At 44.8% G+C, this 13765-nt stretch overlaps 1 protein-coding gene across 3 annotated transcripts in view; it reads right to left on the bottom strand.

Moving 5' to 3' along the window:
• Positions 1-13765, bottom strand: part of cacna2d2 (calcium voltage-gated channel auxiliary subunit alpha2delta 2) — a 374530-nt gene that overhangs the window by 63782 nt on the left and 296983 nt on the right. For all 3 annotated transcript variants that reach the window (XM_033036873.1, XM_033036874.1, XM_033036875.1), the window contains 4 exons: positions 9710-9788; positions 6672-6721; positions 5442-5531; positions 826-891 (listed from right to left, as the gene is read on the bottom strand). In XM_033036873.1, coding sequence (XP_032892764.1) covers positions 826-891; positions 5442-5531; positions 6672-6721; positions 9710-9788 — 285 coding nt within the window. The remainder of the gene's footprint in view (positions 1-825; positions 892-5441; positions 5532-6671; positions 6722-9709; positions 9789-13765) is intronic.

The raw sequence follows: 13765 nt of genomic DNA, 5'->3' as shown, positions 1-13765 counted from the left end.
CTCCTGGAGCGGGGCCTTACAGCACCGCCCCGCGCGGCTGGGAATGGCGGCGGGCTGCGAGCGCACGCCGGGGGCTCTAACATCAAGACCCGGTGCGCGAACTTGCATTACCCGGCGTGGTTTAATGGCCACGGGACAATTCGCCATCGCCCGCCGGGGGCTTTGACTTTGACTCTGACATGGGGGGGAGAGTGCAGTGGAGAGAGAAGTTTTTTTGGCCTTCCATCACAGCAATGTGATGGATGTTTATGTAAAATATGTTGTGTCTTGGGTCTATTTGTTGTAATGTATGGCTGCAGAAACGGCATTTCGTTTGGACCTCACGGGGTCCAAATGACAATAAATTGAATTGTATTGTATTGTATTGTATTGTAGATAGCTGCACCTGGGAGATGGAAGATAATAGATACATGCTGGCTTTACCAGAGACCCATACACACATTAATGCATGAACAATACATGCCGCTGGGATTTTCTATCTTTTATAATGCTGACTTGCAATGTAAGCATGAACCATAAGGGAAACAAAGTTATATTGTTGTACTAGACAAGAATCATTAAGAACAGTTGCTCTGAACATCAGGGAAGGGTCTTGTCCAAATGGTGAAGAGGTGGCCCTCAGGAACTGTAAGGGAGATTCCGCAGAGAGCTTCCATAGTGTTCAGCTATGAAACCTGCAACTGGATATTGAAAATGGCATGACTGGATTTGTAGCAAAGGGTAAAATACTCTATGGTGCAAAATAAATTGCTGTGAAGAGCTGCCTCTTTCCTATGTACATGACTCTTGCAACCTGGAATGACACGTACACACACCCTGACGTACCTGCTGACCATTGTCCACTGTGATGTTGAAAACTGGCATCGTCCCCGTAATCACCAACTCAAGGCTCTAGGAACAGCAAATCAAACCAGCCACATTAGATTTCATGATTTGGAACATTTATCACTGCACATCAAACATTCTTAACCTCCTTGACTGGCTGCTAAAGTTTGAATACATCTCAAAGGTTAGGACTTGAAAGGTGCAATACTTCTATCTCCATTCTGCATTTGCAAAAGCACTAATCTTGAGCCTTGTTGCAATCATGTCAATACACTCGTGGTTCCACATAACTCTTAGCTCCTGCCAGAGGCCAGTGCTGGGTGCCAGGTCTTCTGGAACTATAGTGCTAGCAGTCAAGCAGTGAACCAGGAGGAAAGTGTTCCCAAGTCATCATTCTTTATGAACAGAGACAGGACTAATGAAGCATTCAAACTCGTAGGGTTTTACCATGAAGTCCAATGTCCAGACACTCCTCTTCATCAGGAATCACAACTGGCATATCCTCTCTCAGCTGACTCTTCACAAACCAGGCAGAAGCTAAGATCTCTTGAGGTGTCTGGTTAAGTTTTACAGAGTGCCCAGACCACCAGTGCACCCTTTGAATTATGTCATAGCAGTGCATCCTACCGTCCCTCTCTTGTTTTCATGTAACTCTGCAGCTTGCTCCCTCATGTGCCCAAAAACTCCCCATTGAATTTATGTTGCCACTTACTGCACCAGGGGTAATGTACAGCAGCCAATTAACTGACCTGGACATCTATCTGATGTGGGATGAAACCAGAACACCCGGAAGAAACCATGGGGTCAAAGGAAGAATGTGTAATCTCCACACAGATTGAACCTGGGTCATTGGAGCTGTGAGGGAGCAGTGCCACCTGCTGCCTACTACAGGTACCCACGCCACATTTGACTGTGTTAGTGTCAACAGCAAATAAATCCACTATAACATGATAGTTACGTTCCTCAGAAGCCTCATGTTATAGAAAATCATGTTATAAAGACAAATGTGTCAGTGACGAAAAGGGTGTTAGGGATGAATGAGTTTCAAGTTTGTATTGACAACGTTTTTTCCCCGGCAAGATTTTCAAAAATAAAGGTATTTTTAACATGCTATAGCAATTTACAATGACTAATTAACCTTTCAACTCACGCATCTTTAGGGAGGAAAATCCACTGGGAGAATGTGCAAATCTACACAGAACCGGAGGTCAAGATTGAACCTAGGTTGCAGGAGCTGAGGCAGCAACTCGACCAACTGCACCGCTGTCCCATCACAATATGTTGGCAATCCACTATCACTCATTTTACTTCGGAGTCACGTGAGTGACTACGTGAAGAGCCCGCTCAGCACGCATGCGCGGCATACTAGAAAAATTGCCACCAGTTCAACATTCACCCCAGAGGGTATTTTCCCTCTCCGTTAGAGAAACGAGAGGGACAAGCTGAACTGGTGAGACTAATTACAAAGGGTATCATGGGAAAACATGAACCCTTGGAATTCGTATCAAATATTCGTCACTAAACCCAAAAAAGATGGTGGATGTCGCATCATCATCGACTTAACTTCACTAAATATGTTTGTTAAGTATATACATTTCAAAATGGAAACGGTTGTTACTGCCAAACAACTAATTTCCAAAGGATACTTCATGGCAAGCATTGATCTTAATAATGTTTACTATTTAGTACCATTCACAAGGATCTTCGCAGATACCTGAAATTTACCTGGATGGGGCAGCTATGGCAGTTTAAAGCGTTACCCAATGGATTCACATCAGCCCAAGATTATTCACCAAGATACTAAAACCAGCTCTGGCAATATTCAGAAGACAAAACCATATTGTCATGGCATATCTTGATGATATCTTAAATAATAGGCAAGACCATGGAATTGACTATGTTAGCTGTATCAGCTACCAAACAGTTATTCAAAACCCTGGGATTGTCTTACATCCAGATAAATCTAAGTTGAAGCCATCCACAATCATGGACTACTTGGGCTTCACAATTAATTCAGTCTACGTGACTGTAACATTGCCAAGAGACAAAACAGTTGAATTGGCACAATCATGCAACAATTTAATGATTCGGACCTTTGCACTGTCAAAACTTACAAAGAGCAAAGGTACAGGCACCAAAACGACACACAGGTCATTATGATCGTGTCATAAAGTTACCCACTGAAGCAATATCAGAACTACAGTGGTGGGCAAAAAACGTTTGGCATAGTTTCAGCCCTATTATCATCACTAACCCTACGTTAGTTATCCAAACAGATGCCAGTGCTCAAGGCTGGGGAGCAACTAACTCTATATCCAGCACAAGTAGTAGATGGACTAACCCAGAGTCATCGTTACCACTTACACTGGGCATTAATTATCTAGAGATGTTGGGTGACTTTTATGGTTTAAAAGCATATGCACAAATATGCATCACTTGCATGTACGGTTACAAATAGATAATACTACGGTGGTGGCCTACGTCCACCATATAGGCGGCATAAAATCGGTATCATGCGACAAGTTGGTCAACACAATTTGGCAATGGTGTGTCGAAAGACATATTTGGCTATCAGCAACTTACCTGCCAGGTAAGCTAAATACAGTGGCAGACACCAGGTCACGTAAATTTAATGACAACATCGAATGTATGTTAAACCCCCAAAAATTTGCAAAAGTTATCAAGCAATATGGCACGCCAGATATCGATTTATTTGCATCAAGGCTAAATCACCAGGTACCTATGTATGTCGCTTGGGAACCAGACCCTGAGGCAGCAGCGGTAGATGCGTTCGCGCTGGATTGGGGAAATTCTTCTTCTATGCATTTCCTCCCTTCTGCCTCATCAGTTGGGGACTATGCACAATACAAATGGACTCTGCTTCAGGTATTTTGATAGTACCCGACTGGCCCATGGTTCCCAATACTCCATGACATGGTTGTTGAAACTCCGATGGTATTCCCCAGTGACCCAGAGTTATTAACACCCAGTGTCGGGCACAAGCCACCCGTGCCATGAAAAAATCAAACTCCTGGGTTGCAGATTCTGCACAAACCACTTCTGGGACTGGGATTATCAGAACAAACCGTCGACACCATGTCAGCATCCCTCCGAACATCCACTAAAAACAGCACTTGTCCAGCATCAAAAAATGGGAGAAGTACTGCTTGGATACATGGACCACCTACTCAACCGCTACAGTTACCAACGTACTGGAATTCCTGGCGAACCTTCACCACGATGAAGGACTCAGCTACAGAGCCATCAACACAGCTAGAAGTGCCCTGCCTGTCTATTTAAAACCAGCTCCAGGACAACAGGCCATGGGGTCCCACCCGCTGGTGGTCAAACTAATGAAGGGTATTTACAACTCTAACCCCCTAGACCAAGGTACACCCATATATGGGATGTCAGTGTGGTCCTGACATACCTCAGGGGATAGCCACCAGCCAGATCCCTCAACCTGGAACAATCTATGCTCAAAACACTCATGTTGATGGCACTTGTATCTGCACAGAGGGTCCAGTCACTACACCTATTGCGACTGGACAGCATGCTCACAGCTCCAGACCAGATCTCTGTGGTTATCCAGGGACTGATCAAACAGAGCAGACCAGGAACACCAAATCCAGTCGTGGAATTCCGGGCTTACCTGCCAGAACCACGGTTATGTGCCATGACCCACCTACTATCCTACATAGACACAACCAAAATATTCGAGGGAGATGAAAAGCCTTGTGGGTCAGTCATAAAAAACCTTATGGTCGGGTGACGAGCCAAACCATTTCGAGATGGCTCAAGCAGGTGCTAAAAGCTGCTGGGATAAACACTAACATGTACAAATTTCATTCCACCAGGGCAGCATCCACGTCGGCGGCTAAAAGAATGGACGTGCCTATAGACCACATCCTGGCTACAGCAGGATGGTCGGGGGAAAGACCGTTCAGAAATTTTATAATAAGCCGTTGGCAAAACCTGTTTTATTTGCAGAAAAGATTTTACAGACTGCAAATATTTAATTTAAGCCCAGGGGAGCAATTTAATTTCTTTGTTGTTATTGTTAAAAAATACCATTGTGTTTTTCTACAAACAGATTAATTGGTTGATTACGATAACACACTTCCACTTCCTCCCTCAAGGACTTCGGCAGTGCGTGAAGTAATACCTGTTACACGGTTTGAAATCACAGAGCTTTGAAGTCTTCACGTAGTCACTCACGTGACTACGAAGTAAAATAGTAAGATTAAACGAGAACTTACCAGTTTGAAGTTTGATCTGTATTTTATGAGGAGTTACAATGAGGGATTACGTGCCCTCCGCTCCCACCCTCAATAATATGGGTCAAACTGATAAACTGATGTCTCCTTTTCTTTACTATGTTTACTTCAATAACTGTGTCTATCTGTGATTCCACACCGCTGCTTTGAAGTATGCCGCGCATGCGTGCTGAGCGGGCTCTTCACGTAATCCCTCATCGTAACTCCTCATAAAATACAGATCAAACTTCAAACTGGTAAGTTCTTGTTTAATCTTACTATTTTACAGCCCTGATCAGACCGATTTCTCCACTATGAACCATTCTGTAGGAATGTACAAATGCCCGTCAAGAGACCTACCAAAGCATCCTGATAGACATTGGTCCATTTGATCTTCTTGGCTTTCTTTCCTGCCATCACCATGGGGCGGCCCAGGACATCCAAATACTCCTGCAGGGAAAATAAAAATAGATACATTCAACTGACATTTTCATTTACCAAATATACCAAAGCATTTTAAGTTTTTTGAAGTAGATTTCTTCAGATACGAATGAATCATTCACACTTGAAGAAATGTTGTTCACAGTGTATTTAAGAAAACTGATAAAAAGGTCTTGGAAATTCTCAGCAAGTCAAGCAGAACTGTGGAGAATAATGACCTTTCATCAGAAAAGTTAGAGAAACAACTTATTTTGAAGTTGCTGAAGAAATGGGTTCAAAGAGACTAAAAGGGCTTATGTGAGATAATGTGGAGGTAAGGAGCTATTAAATGACAATTGTGTTCATGCTGTCAGCTGGGGAAGGTGAAGGCTGGTGTACAATAGAAGGTGCTCCTATTGAAGGTCTCAACAATCTCATCTATTAAACAAACTAATCTACCTGCCCTGCTAACTTTAAGCATCAGTGGATATACAAAATGATGGTTTCTCTCTTCCTCCACACTCATCCATCAGTATCTTCTGCACTTGTTGTATATGCAATCTGTTGTATATGCAATCTCTCACACTTCACTTCAGCATTTTGTGTCTATCTTTGCTAAATCCTTTTCCACGCCCTCTTTGTTGCTTATCCATCCTCTTAAGGGCAACAATGTTGTGCTGCTGCTTCACAACTTCATCGATCCAGTTTCCATCATGACCTGAGTTTCACGTTCTCTCAGTGACTTTTTCCCATGGGTAGTTTCCTTCCACGCCACTAAGGCATGCAAGCTCATGGGTTCATTGGCAAATATAAATGACCCCCTGTGGAGATGGAGATTTGATGTGGAATTAATGGGCATTCATGAGAAAATGAATTATAAGTGGTAGAAGGAGATTGATGGGTTTACTCTGTGAGGCATCATCGAGATCGTGTGAGGAATGGCACACACTATGTCACAAGGTATGAGAAATAACTGCATCAACAAAATGCTGGATAATGGAAAATGAGAGAGAAATGCCTAGGGTGTGAAGTGTGAAGGGCACCAACCAGCAAGGTGAGCAGAAGGATAAGAAGACACCAGGTCTGGCAGAAGCAATCTATTCATCTGCCTATTGCCCCACAACAGTCTGCTCCCTATCCATACTGCTCCCCAGAATAGAAGATACTTACTTGAGTGTTGATCCTAATTGCTCCAATGGAAGGGATTTCAAAGTAATATCCTGGAAAGAGAAATAAATGGCTGTGACAGAAGCTGTGAAAGGAAAAATAAAAGAAGCCTGTAAAATCCTGTTGTACCTTAGTTGTCTAATGTGAAAAGAGCCTTTGCAGGAAATCCAGTTCAGTGAGGCCATCTTTTTCCTGAACTTCCGATGAGTGACGTATATGTTTCTATTTTGCTTGGCCTCATTTGAAGCATCTGTATGTCACCATTATGATACTGACCTGATTCGTGGATCATGAATGCACTGTATGACATATTTCCTCATGCCACACTTATGTAAGAAACATGGCTCAACCACAAGCTGCTCTAAGAAGCCATCTTGTAGGCATTCTACAAATTCCTTCTCTTGGTATCCAATACCAACCTGATTTTCCCAGTCCACTTGCATATTGAAATCCCTCACGACCACTGTAACATTACCTTTCTTTTATGCTTTTTCTATCTCATTATGACATTTGTACCCTACATCTTGGCTGGTATTCAGAGGCTTATTATATATAAATCCCACCAGAATCTTTTTACCATTGCAGTTTCTTAAATCTACTCACAAAGATTCTACATCTTCTGATCCTATGTCGTTTCTTACTAAGGATTGGATTTTATTCCTTACCACCAGAGCCTCCCTACCCCTTTGCCCACCTGCCTGTCTTTCCAATAAGATGTGTATCCTTGGATATTCAACTCCCAGCGCTGATCCTCTTTCATCCACGACTCTGTGATGCCAACAACATCGTACCCGTCAAGTGCTAACTGCTCTACAAGCTTATCCACCTTGTTTCTTATATAGTGTGCATTTAGATATAACATCTTCAGTTCTGTATTCACCACCCCTCTTCTGAAATTGGTCCTCATGTTGCCTGATGTAAGACTCTTACCCCATTTCTAAACTTTCTGTCCTATTTCATATTCTGGAAACTTCAGTAACCTTGCCTGTGTTCTTCTTTCCTTCAACTTTATCCATATTTTTCCAATCTGTTGAACGCCCTTGCCTGCCATCACTTCCAACAAGGCAAAACCAGGAGACAGCTCAAGCGCCAATAAAGCATCACTCCCAGACCACCTCAATGCATTCTACACACACTTTTGATAGGGAGAACACTGGTGTGCCTTCCTGGACCCCCATAACCCCTGAATGTATTACAATCTCAGTCACAGAGGCCGACATCAGAAAATCCCTCGAACCCTCGATAAGACATGTGCAGACCAACTGTGCAGACCAACTGGCTGGAATTTTTGCGGACATCTTCTACCTCTCATTAGTGTCTTAGGTTCCCACCTGCTTTAAAAGGGCATCAATAATACGAAGAGTAAGGTGACCTGCCTCAAAGACTAACAACTGGTGGCACTAACATCTGTGGTTAGGTGAGAGATAGGTACAGGCACATATCATCTATCGTTAAGAGGTTGGTACTGGCGCATATCAACTCCTACCTCAACAAGATCTTGTACCCATTACAATTTGCCTACCGCCACAACAGGTCAATGGAGGATGCGATAACACTGGCTCTCTACTCTGCACTGGATCACTTGTACAATAAAAGTACACCAGGCTGTTGTTCATAGACCACAGCTTGGCATTCAACCTAATCAACCTTCCAAACTGGTTATGGAACTGGGTCTTTGTGCATCCCTCTGCAACTAGATCCTCGACTTCCTCAGGGCCTGTCTCACTTGTGCGACCTAATCTGCTAGTTTGGAAGAGTTTGCCCTGGACTCGCAGCATGGTCAACACGAGGTCCTATGAGGCCACTGGAACTCTCCTGCATGATCGAGGGAAGTCCCCGAATACTTGTGGCCTCAGCTAGGTCGTGGACATTTTTTCAGGTTATTGAAAAATTTTCCCGAGTACAATTTGGTCGGCATGGGTCTTTTTCACTCGTAGTGCAGTGGAGTGGGGTTGCTATTTAGATACAGGCAGTGAAGGGCAGCAGTAGGCCATCTCCTTCGTTGACCGGGCATTTTGATTGGCTCATTGGAGTTTCAGGACCTAGGAAGACCTACCTGTAGGTAAAATGCCCACCAAACTTTATTAAACTTCTTAAAATTGTCTCCACTCCTTCTCCCTCCCCCTCTCCGCACTCTCTAAAGGACTTACTGTACTCTGTGGCAGCCGTTTACCTGCCTCTTCATCACGCAGACAGCGTCCTCCGCTTTCCCTGGCCCCCGCCTTCGCATTGTGTTTGTGTGTGTGTGTGTGTGTGTGTGTGTGTGGTCGGTTGATCCAGCTCGCGGTTTCAACACGGCCGGTCGATCCTGCTCGAGGCTTTCCAGGCGAGAGCCCTCAAGCTTGAAGCTCGAAGGCACTCTTCTGGACTCGCGGATTAGGTCGCCCAAGTGGGGCAGGCCCTTCACCAACAGACCACAATTTGTATGAATTGACAGCTACACCACCTCCTCGATAACCATCATTCCAGGGTTACATATTTCTGAAGATCTGTCTTGGATCTAGCACATTGATGCAATCATAACAAAAGTCCATCAATGCCTCTACTTCCTCAGGAGGTCGAGGAGGTTTGGTATGTCAACGAATACTCTCTTGAACAGGTGTACAGTAGAGTGCATTATGGCCTGGTTCGGCAACTCGAATGCCCAAGAACGAAGAAGATTGCAAAATGTGGTGAACATTGCCCAATCCATCACGGGTACTGACCTCCCCACTATAGAAGGGATCTTGTGATAATTCTATATTTTCTGACTGCTGGGACTGAGTTCTTTGAAAATACCCATTCACTGATAGTCGTTCGGAAGCTCAAGGGAGTGTTTGCCAGATGTGGCATCTTTGGGTTGTGATCACAGAAAATAGCCAACAAGACACAGTAGACAAGCTGTGTATTCTCCTTAGGGAGAATGATGGATACTGTGACAATCATGCACTCATGCTACCATGCAGCTGTGCCACAATGCAATTATGCTGCCATGCAGCTGCACTACCAGGCAGCCATGCAGCTGCACGACCATGCAGCCATGCGACCATACAACCACAAACCTTTATTTGCGCAGGCCATCCACTGCAGAGGTGTGACATCATAGTTGTGCTGTCCAACTGAGAAGGTAAAGACCCGTACCTGTGAACAAAGAGGGAGAGCATGCCTTGAAAACGGCTGTTGTGGAGTGAACAAGAAGGGCTTCATATTGTATGCTGATATTAAACAGTATTGAATGATCTACTGTGAGAGAACATGACACGCTTTGGGCCATTGAGATGCTGTACCACAGTTTTGAACGGCAGAGGATAGGCCTTGAGATTTCTTGACATGAGATTTCTGGACAATGGGAGTGAATGGAAGATGTTGGATTATTGGATTATTGAAGAACAAACAGGCCACCCCTGGGTTACATATACCTTCTTTATATACGCCCCTATATTTAATAAGCTCCCATCATATTGTTACATTTAAAAGCCTGATGTACGTACCTACAAATAGTAGAACCAGACTTCCCTCTCTCTCCACTTCTCGTTATTGTTCTTAATTATCAGTGTGATGTGTTTTTGATGTCATTAATTACTATACTGCAGAGGTATGGTGACTATATTGAGTGATTTTTGTCTATTGTCCACCATGAATAAAAGCGACTAATGAACATCTATAGAAACAGAACTTGTTTGTTATCCATGGATAGTCTGCAAATATTTGGAGCCGCCTGTAGATATCCAGTCCACTGAGCCTGTTCCGCCATTCATCAAGATCGCAGCTGATCTTCTGCCTCAACATTATTCTCCTGCACAGTATTCCTTCGGGTCCGGGAAACACATCCACAATTTTATATGCCTCAGTCAGGGAATGACTTTCCGGATGAGCGCCAGAAGAATTTTGTAAACTTCAAAGAAAAATACCTTTCACTCTCCTAATCCTACAGAATTCAGACCAATTCTACTCAATCTCTCCTCATTCAGCAAACCCACTATTCCAAGAATCAATCCAGTGGATCTTTGATGCATTTCTTCAAAAGCAAGTCTGTAGACTATTTTTAGGAGACTAAAACAATGCACAATAGTCTGGATGGAGTCTCACCAAGGCCCTACACACTTGCAGTCAGACCTGTCCCCTTCCACGTATGTTCCTCCTTTTGGCTTTACAAAAGCTGCCACCCTTTTGTCTACTTTTCACCCCTAGCCTTTGTCACTTACTCCATCCATTTGCCAATCACGCTCACTCACCTGTGTCCACCTATCACTTGCCTGGCCTTATCCCACCCCACCTCTTTACCAGCTTTCTCCCCCCTACTACAATCAGTCTGATGAAGGTTCCCAACCGGAAACGTCACATTTCCATCCCCTCCACAGATGTTGCCCGACCTGTTGAGTTATTCCAGTGTTTTGTTCATAGAAACATAGAAACATAGAAATTAGGTGCAGGAGTAGGCCATTCGGCCCTTCGAGCCTGCACCGCCATTCAATATGATCATGGCTGATCATCCAACTCAGTATCCCGTACCTGCCTTCTCTCCATACCCTCTGATCCCCTTAGCCACAAGGGCCACATCTAACTCCCTCTTAAATATAGCCAATGAACTGGCCTTCAAGATTCCAACAGCTGCAGTTCCTCGTCCCTTCATCTTTATTCTTGCATTCAAATCCTATTGCAATAAAGGCCAACACACCATTCACTTTTCTAATTGCCTGCTGAACATGATTGTGGTTTATACGTAATCTACATCTATGCACATTAAGGTCTCTGAGCAGCAACATTCCCTGTTAATATTTAAAAAAATTGCCATTAATTTTAAGCACTGAAGTAGATGTTCCCAGATTTTCCACATTATATTCAATCCACATTGCTCTTGCCCACTAGTTCAACATGTCCCCTTGAAGATATTCTATATGTACATTTAAAGTAAATAATTAACAAGGGAAATAATAGTGTAGGAAAGAACTGCATATGCTGGTTTACAATGAATATACACTTAAAATGCTGGAGTAACTCAGCAGGACAGGCACCATCTCTGGAAAGAAAGAATGGGTGACGTTTCTACCCCTCCCGCCCCTTCCTCCCCTCACGTCCCTTCTCCATCCCCGCCCCAACCAAATCCCCAAAACCAATTTAGCGACCTTTGCTGAAGTTTGTCTTTCACAATGCTGTATACATTGTTTCTTTAGGTAAGGTTTACCAAATCTGTAGCTGATATTCCCAGAGTCCTGCTATAGGGCCATACAGCAGAGAAACAGACCCTTCAGTCCAAATGTCCATGCTAACCAACATGCCCATCCAAGCTCGTCTAATTTACCCACATTTAAGCCATATCCCTTTAACCCTTTCCTATCCATGTACGTCCAAATAGCTTTTAAGACCTGTTATTATGCCTGCCTGTCTTGTATTCAAACTCTGTTGCAATGAAAGCCAACATATTGTTTGCTAATTACTTGTTGTACCTTGGTCAAAAGCAGGCCAAACCAATAAACCAGAATGTTTATAATCAAAGAGCATCAGAGTTAATCAGGGAAAATTGGGGTGAACCAGATAAATTTAAGTTTAATTAGACCACCAATAGATTCTACCAATTCAATTAGAAACCTCAAGTTCATTTATTAGATTGAGTTGAGAGCTGAGCTGAAAGAAAAACTGGATTAAACATCAGTCTAGAATTTTCTTAAACTCACTTACTCACACACCTCCCTGACATTTAAGCAGGTTTGTATTTTACCAAAATGTCCTCTGATTTTTTAAAATATAACTCTTCTGTCAATGTCAGTTTAAACATGCTTAAATATGGCAGCTCTAAGGAACTATATTTGATTGCTCTGACATGCAACTCCACCTTATTCTCAGTGTGTCGCTAAGCGGGCAGGCATGGTTCAGTAACATAATTCCCATTTCTGACTGAGGTCACTGGTTCAGGCCGTACTCCAGAGACCTAAGCTGTAGTCATGGCATAAACTTGAAGATCTGTTTGCTTTCTCAGTGTGTAGCAGATCCCACAGCACCTTCAGGCTGTGGACTGAAGGAAGCAAATCCTGAGCCAGCCAGTAGAGGGAAATCATGGCTCATTGTGCCGACAGCCTTGTGGTCCCTGCTTTGTTTAAACACACAGCCCTCAGCATATCTGGAGAGAAAGGGTGATGATATAAGTGACCAGTGCAATGAAACGTGGGATGTTTGCAATCAAAGAGCACTGAATGAAGATATAAATTAAAGATTTTGTTTCAAAATGCTGCAACTCCTCTGCCACACAGTTTTTGAGAAGTGTTTTGCTTTTGGAATTGACAGTAATGCACAGATTTACCAGGGTGTGAAAGCTAAACCTATGTTTGTGCTGAACTGAATGATCTTGTTCCAGTTACCAAGACACTTCACTAGGAATACCATGGCCGTCGGAAGGGGGGGTGCGTTGGGTGCGACTGCACCCCCCCCTTTTTTCCCCCTAACGGAGAAAAAAAAATCCCACTTTGGAAACGGCCAGTTCTCTGTTCTCCCGACGCCGGGCAAGAGTGGCTGAATCTGAACCCAACGGCTGTAACCCCAACACCAGACGCCGCTGCGGCGGAGCCCGCTCCCCTCGCATCCCCCCACCGTCGGGGCCCAAGCCATCTTCCCCCCACGCCACCCCCGCTGGGCTCATTCCACCCCCCGCTGGGCTCATGCCACCCCCGCTGGGCTCATGCCACCCCCGCTGGGCCCACGCCACCCCCGCTGGGCTCACGCCACCCCCGCTGGGCCCACGCCTCCCCCGCTGGGCTCATGCCACCCGTGCTGGGCCCACGCCACCACCGCTAGGCTCATGCCACCCCCGCTGGGCCCACGCCACCCCCGCTGGGCTCACGCCACCCCCGCTGACCCTCGCTGGGTCCTCGCCACCCTCGCTGGCCCCCGCTGAGCCCACGGCACCCCCGCTGGGCCCATGCCACCTTCATCCCCCCCGCTCGCTGGGCCCGCCCCACCTTCATCTTCGCCCCCCCCCCCCCCGGCAAGAAAGAGGGGGGGATGTGAGAGGGGGAGGGGGAGAGAGAGAGGGGAAGAGAGGGGAGAGAGAGATGGGGGAGAGGAGAGGGAAAGGGGGATTATCTTTAGTGAGATTGCAAAATTAAGGTAGGTTTTAGAGCTAT

This window comes from Amblyraja radiata, chromosome 18, assembly GCF_010909765.2.
Source record: "Amblyraja radiata isolate CabotCenter1 chromosome 18, sAmbRad1.1.pri, whole genome shotgun sequence".
Classification (NCBI taxonomy): domain Eukaryota; kingdom Metazoa; phylum Chordata; class Chondrichthyes; order Rajiformes; family Rajidae; genus Amblyraja; species Amblyraja radiata.
This window is presented reverse-complemented; position numbering and strand designations above follow the sequence as displayed.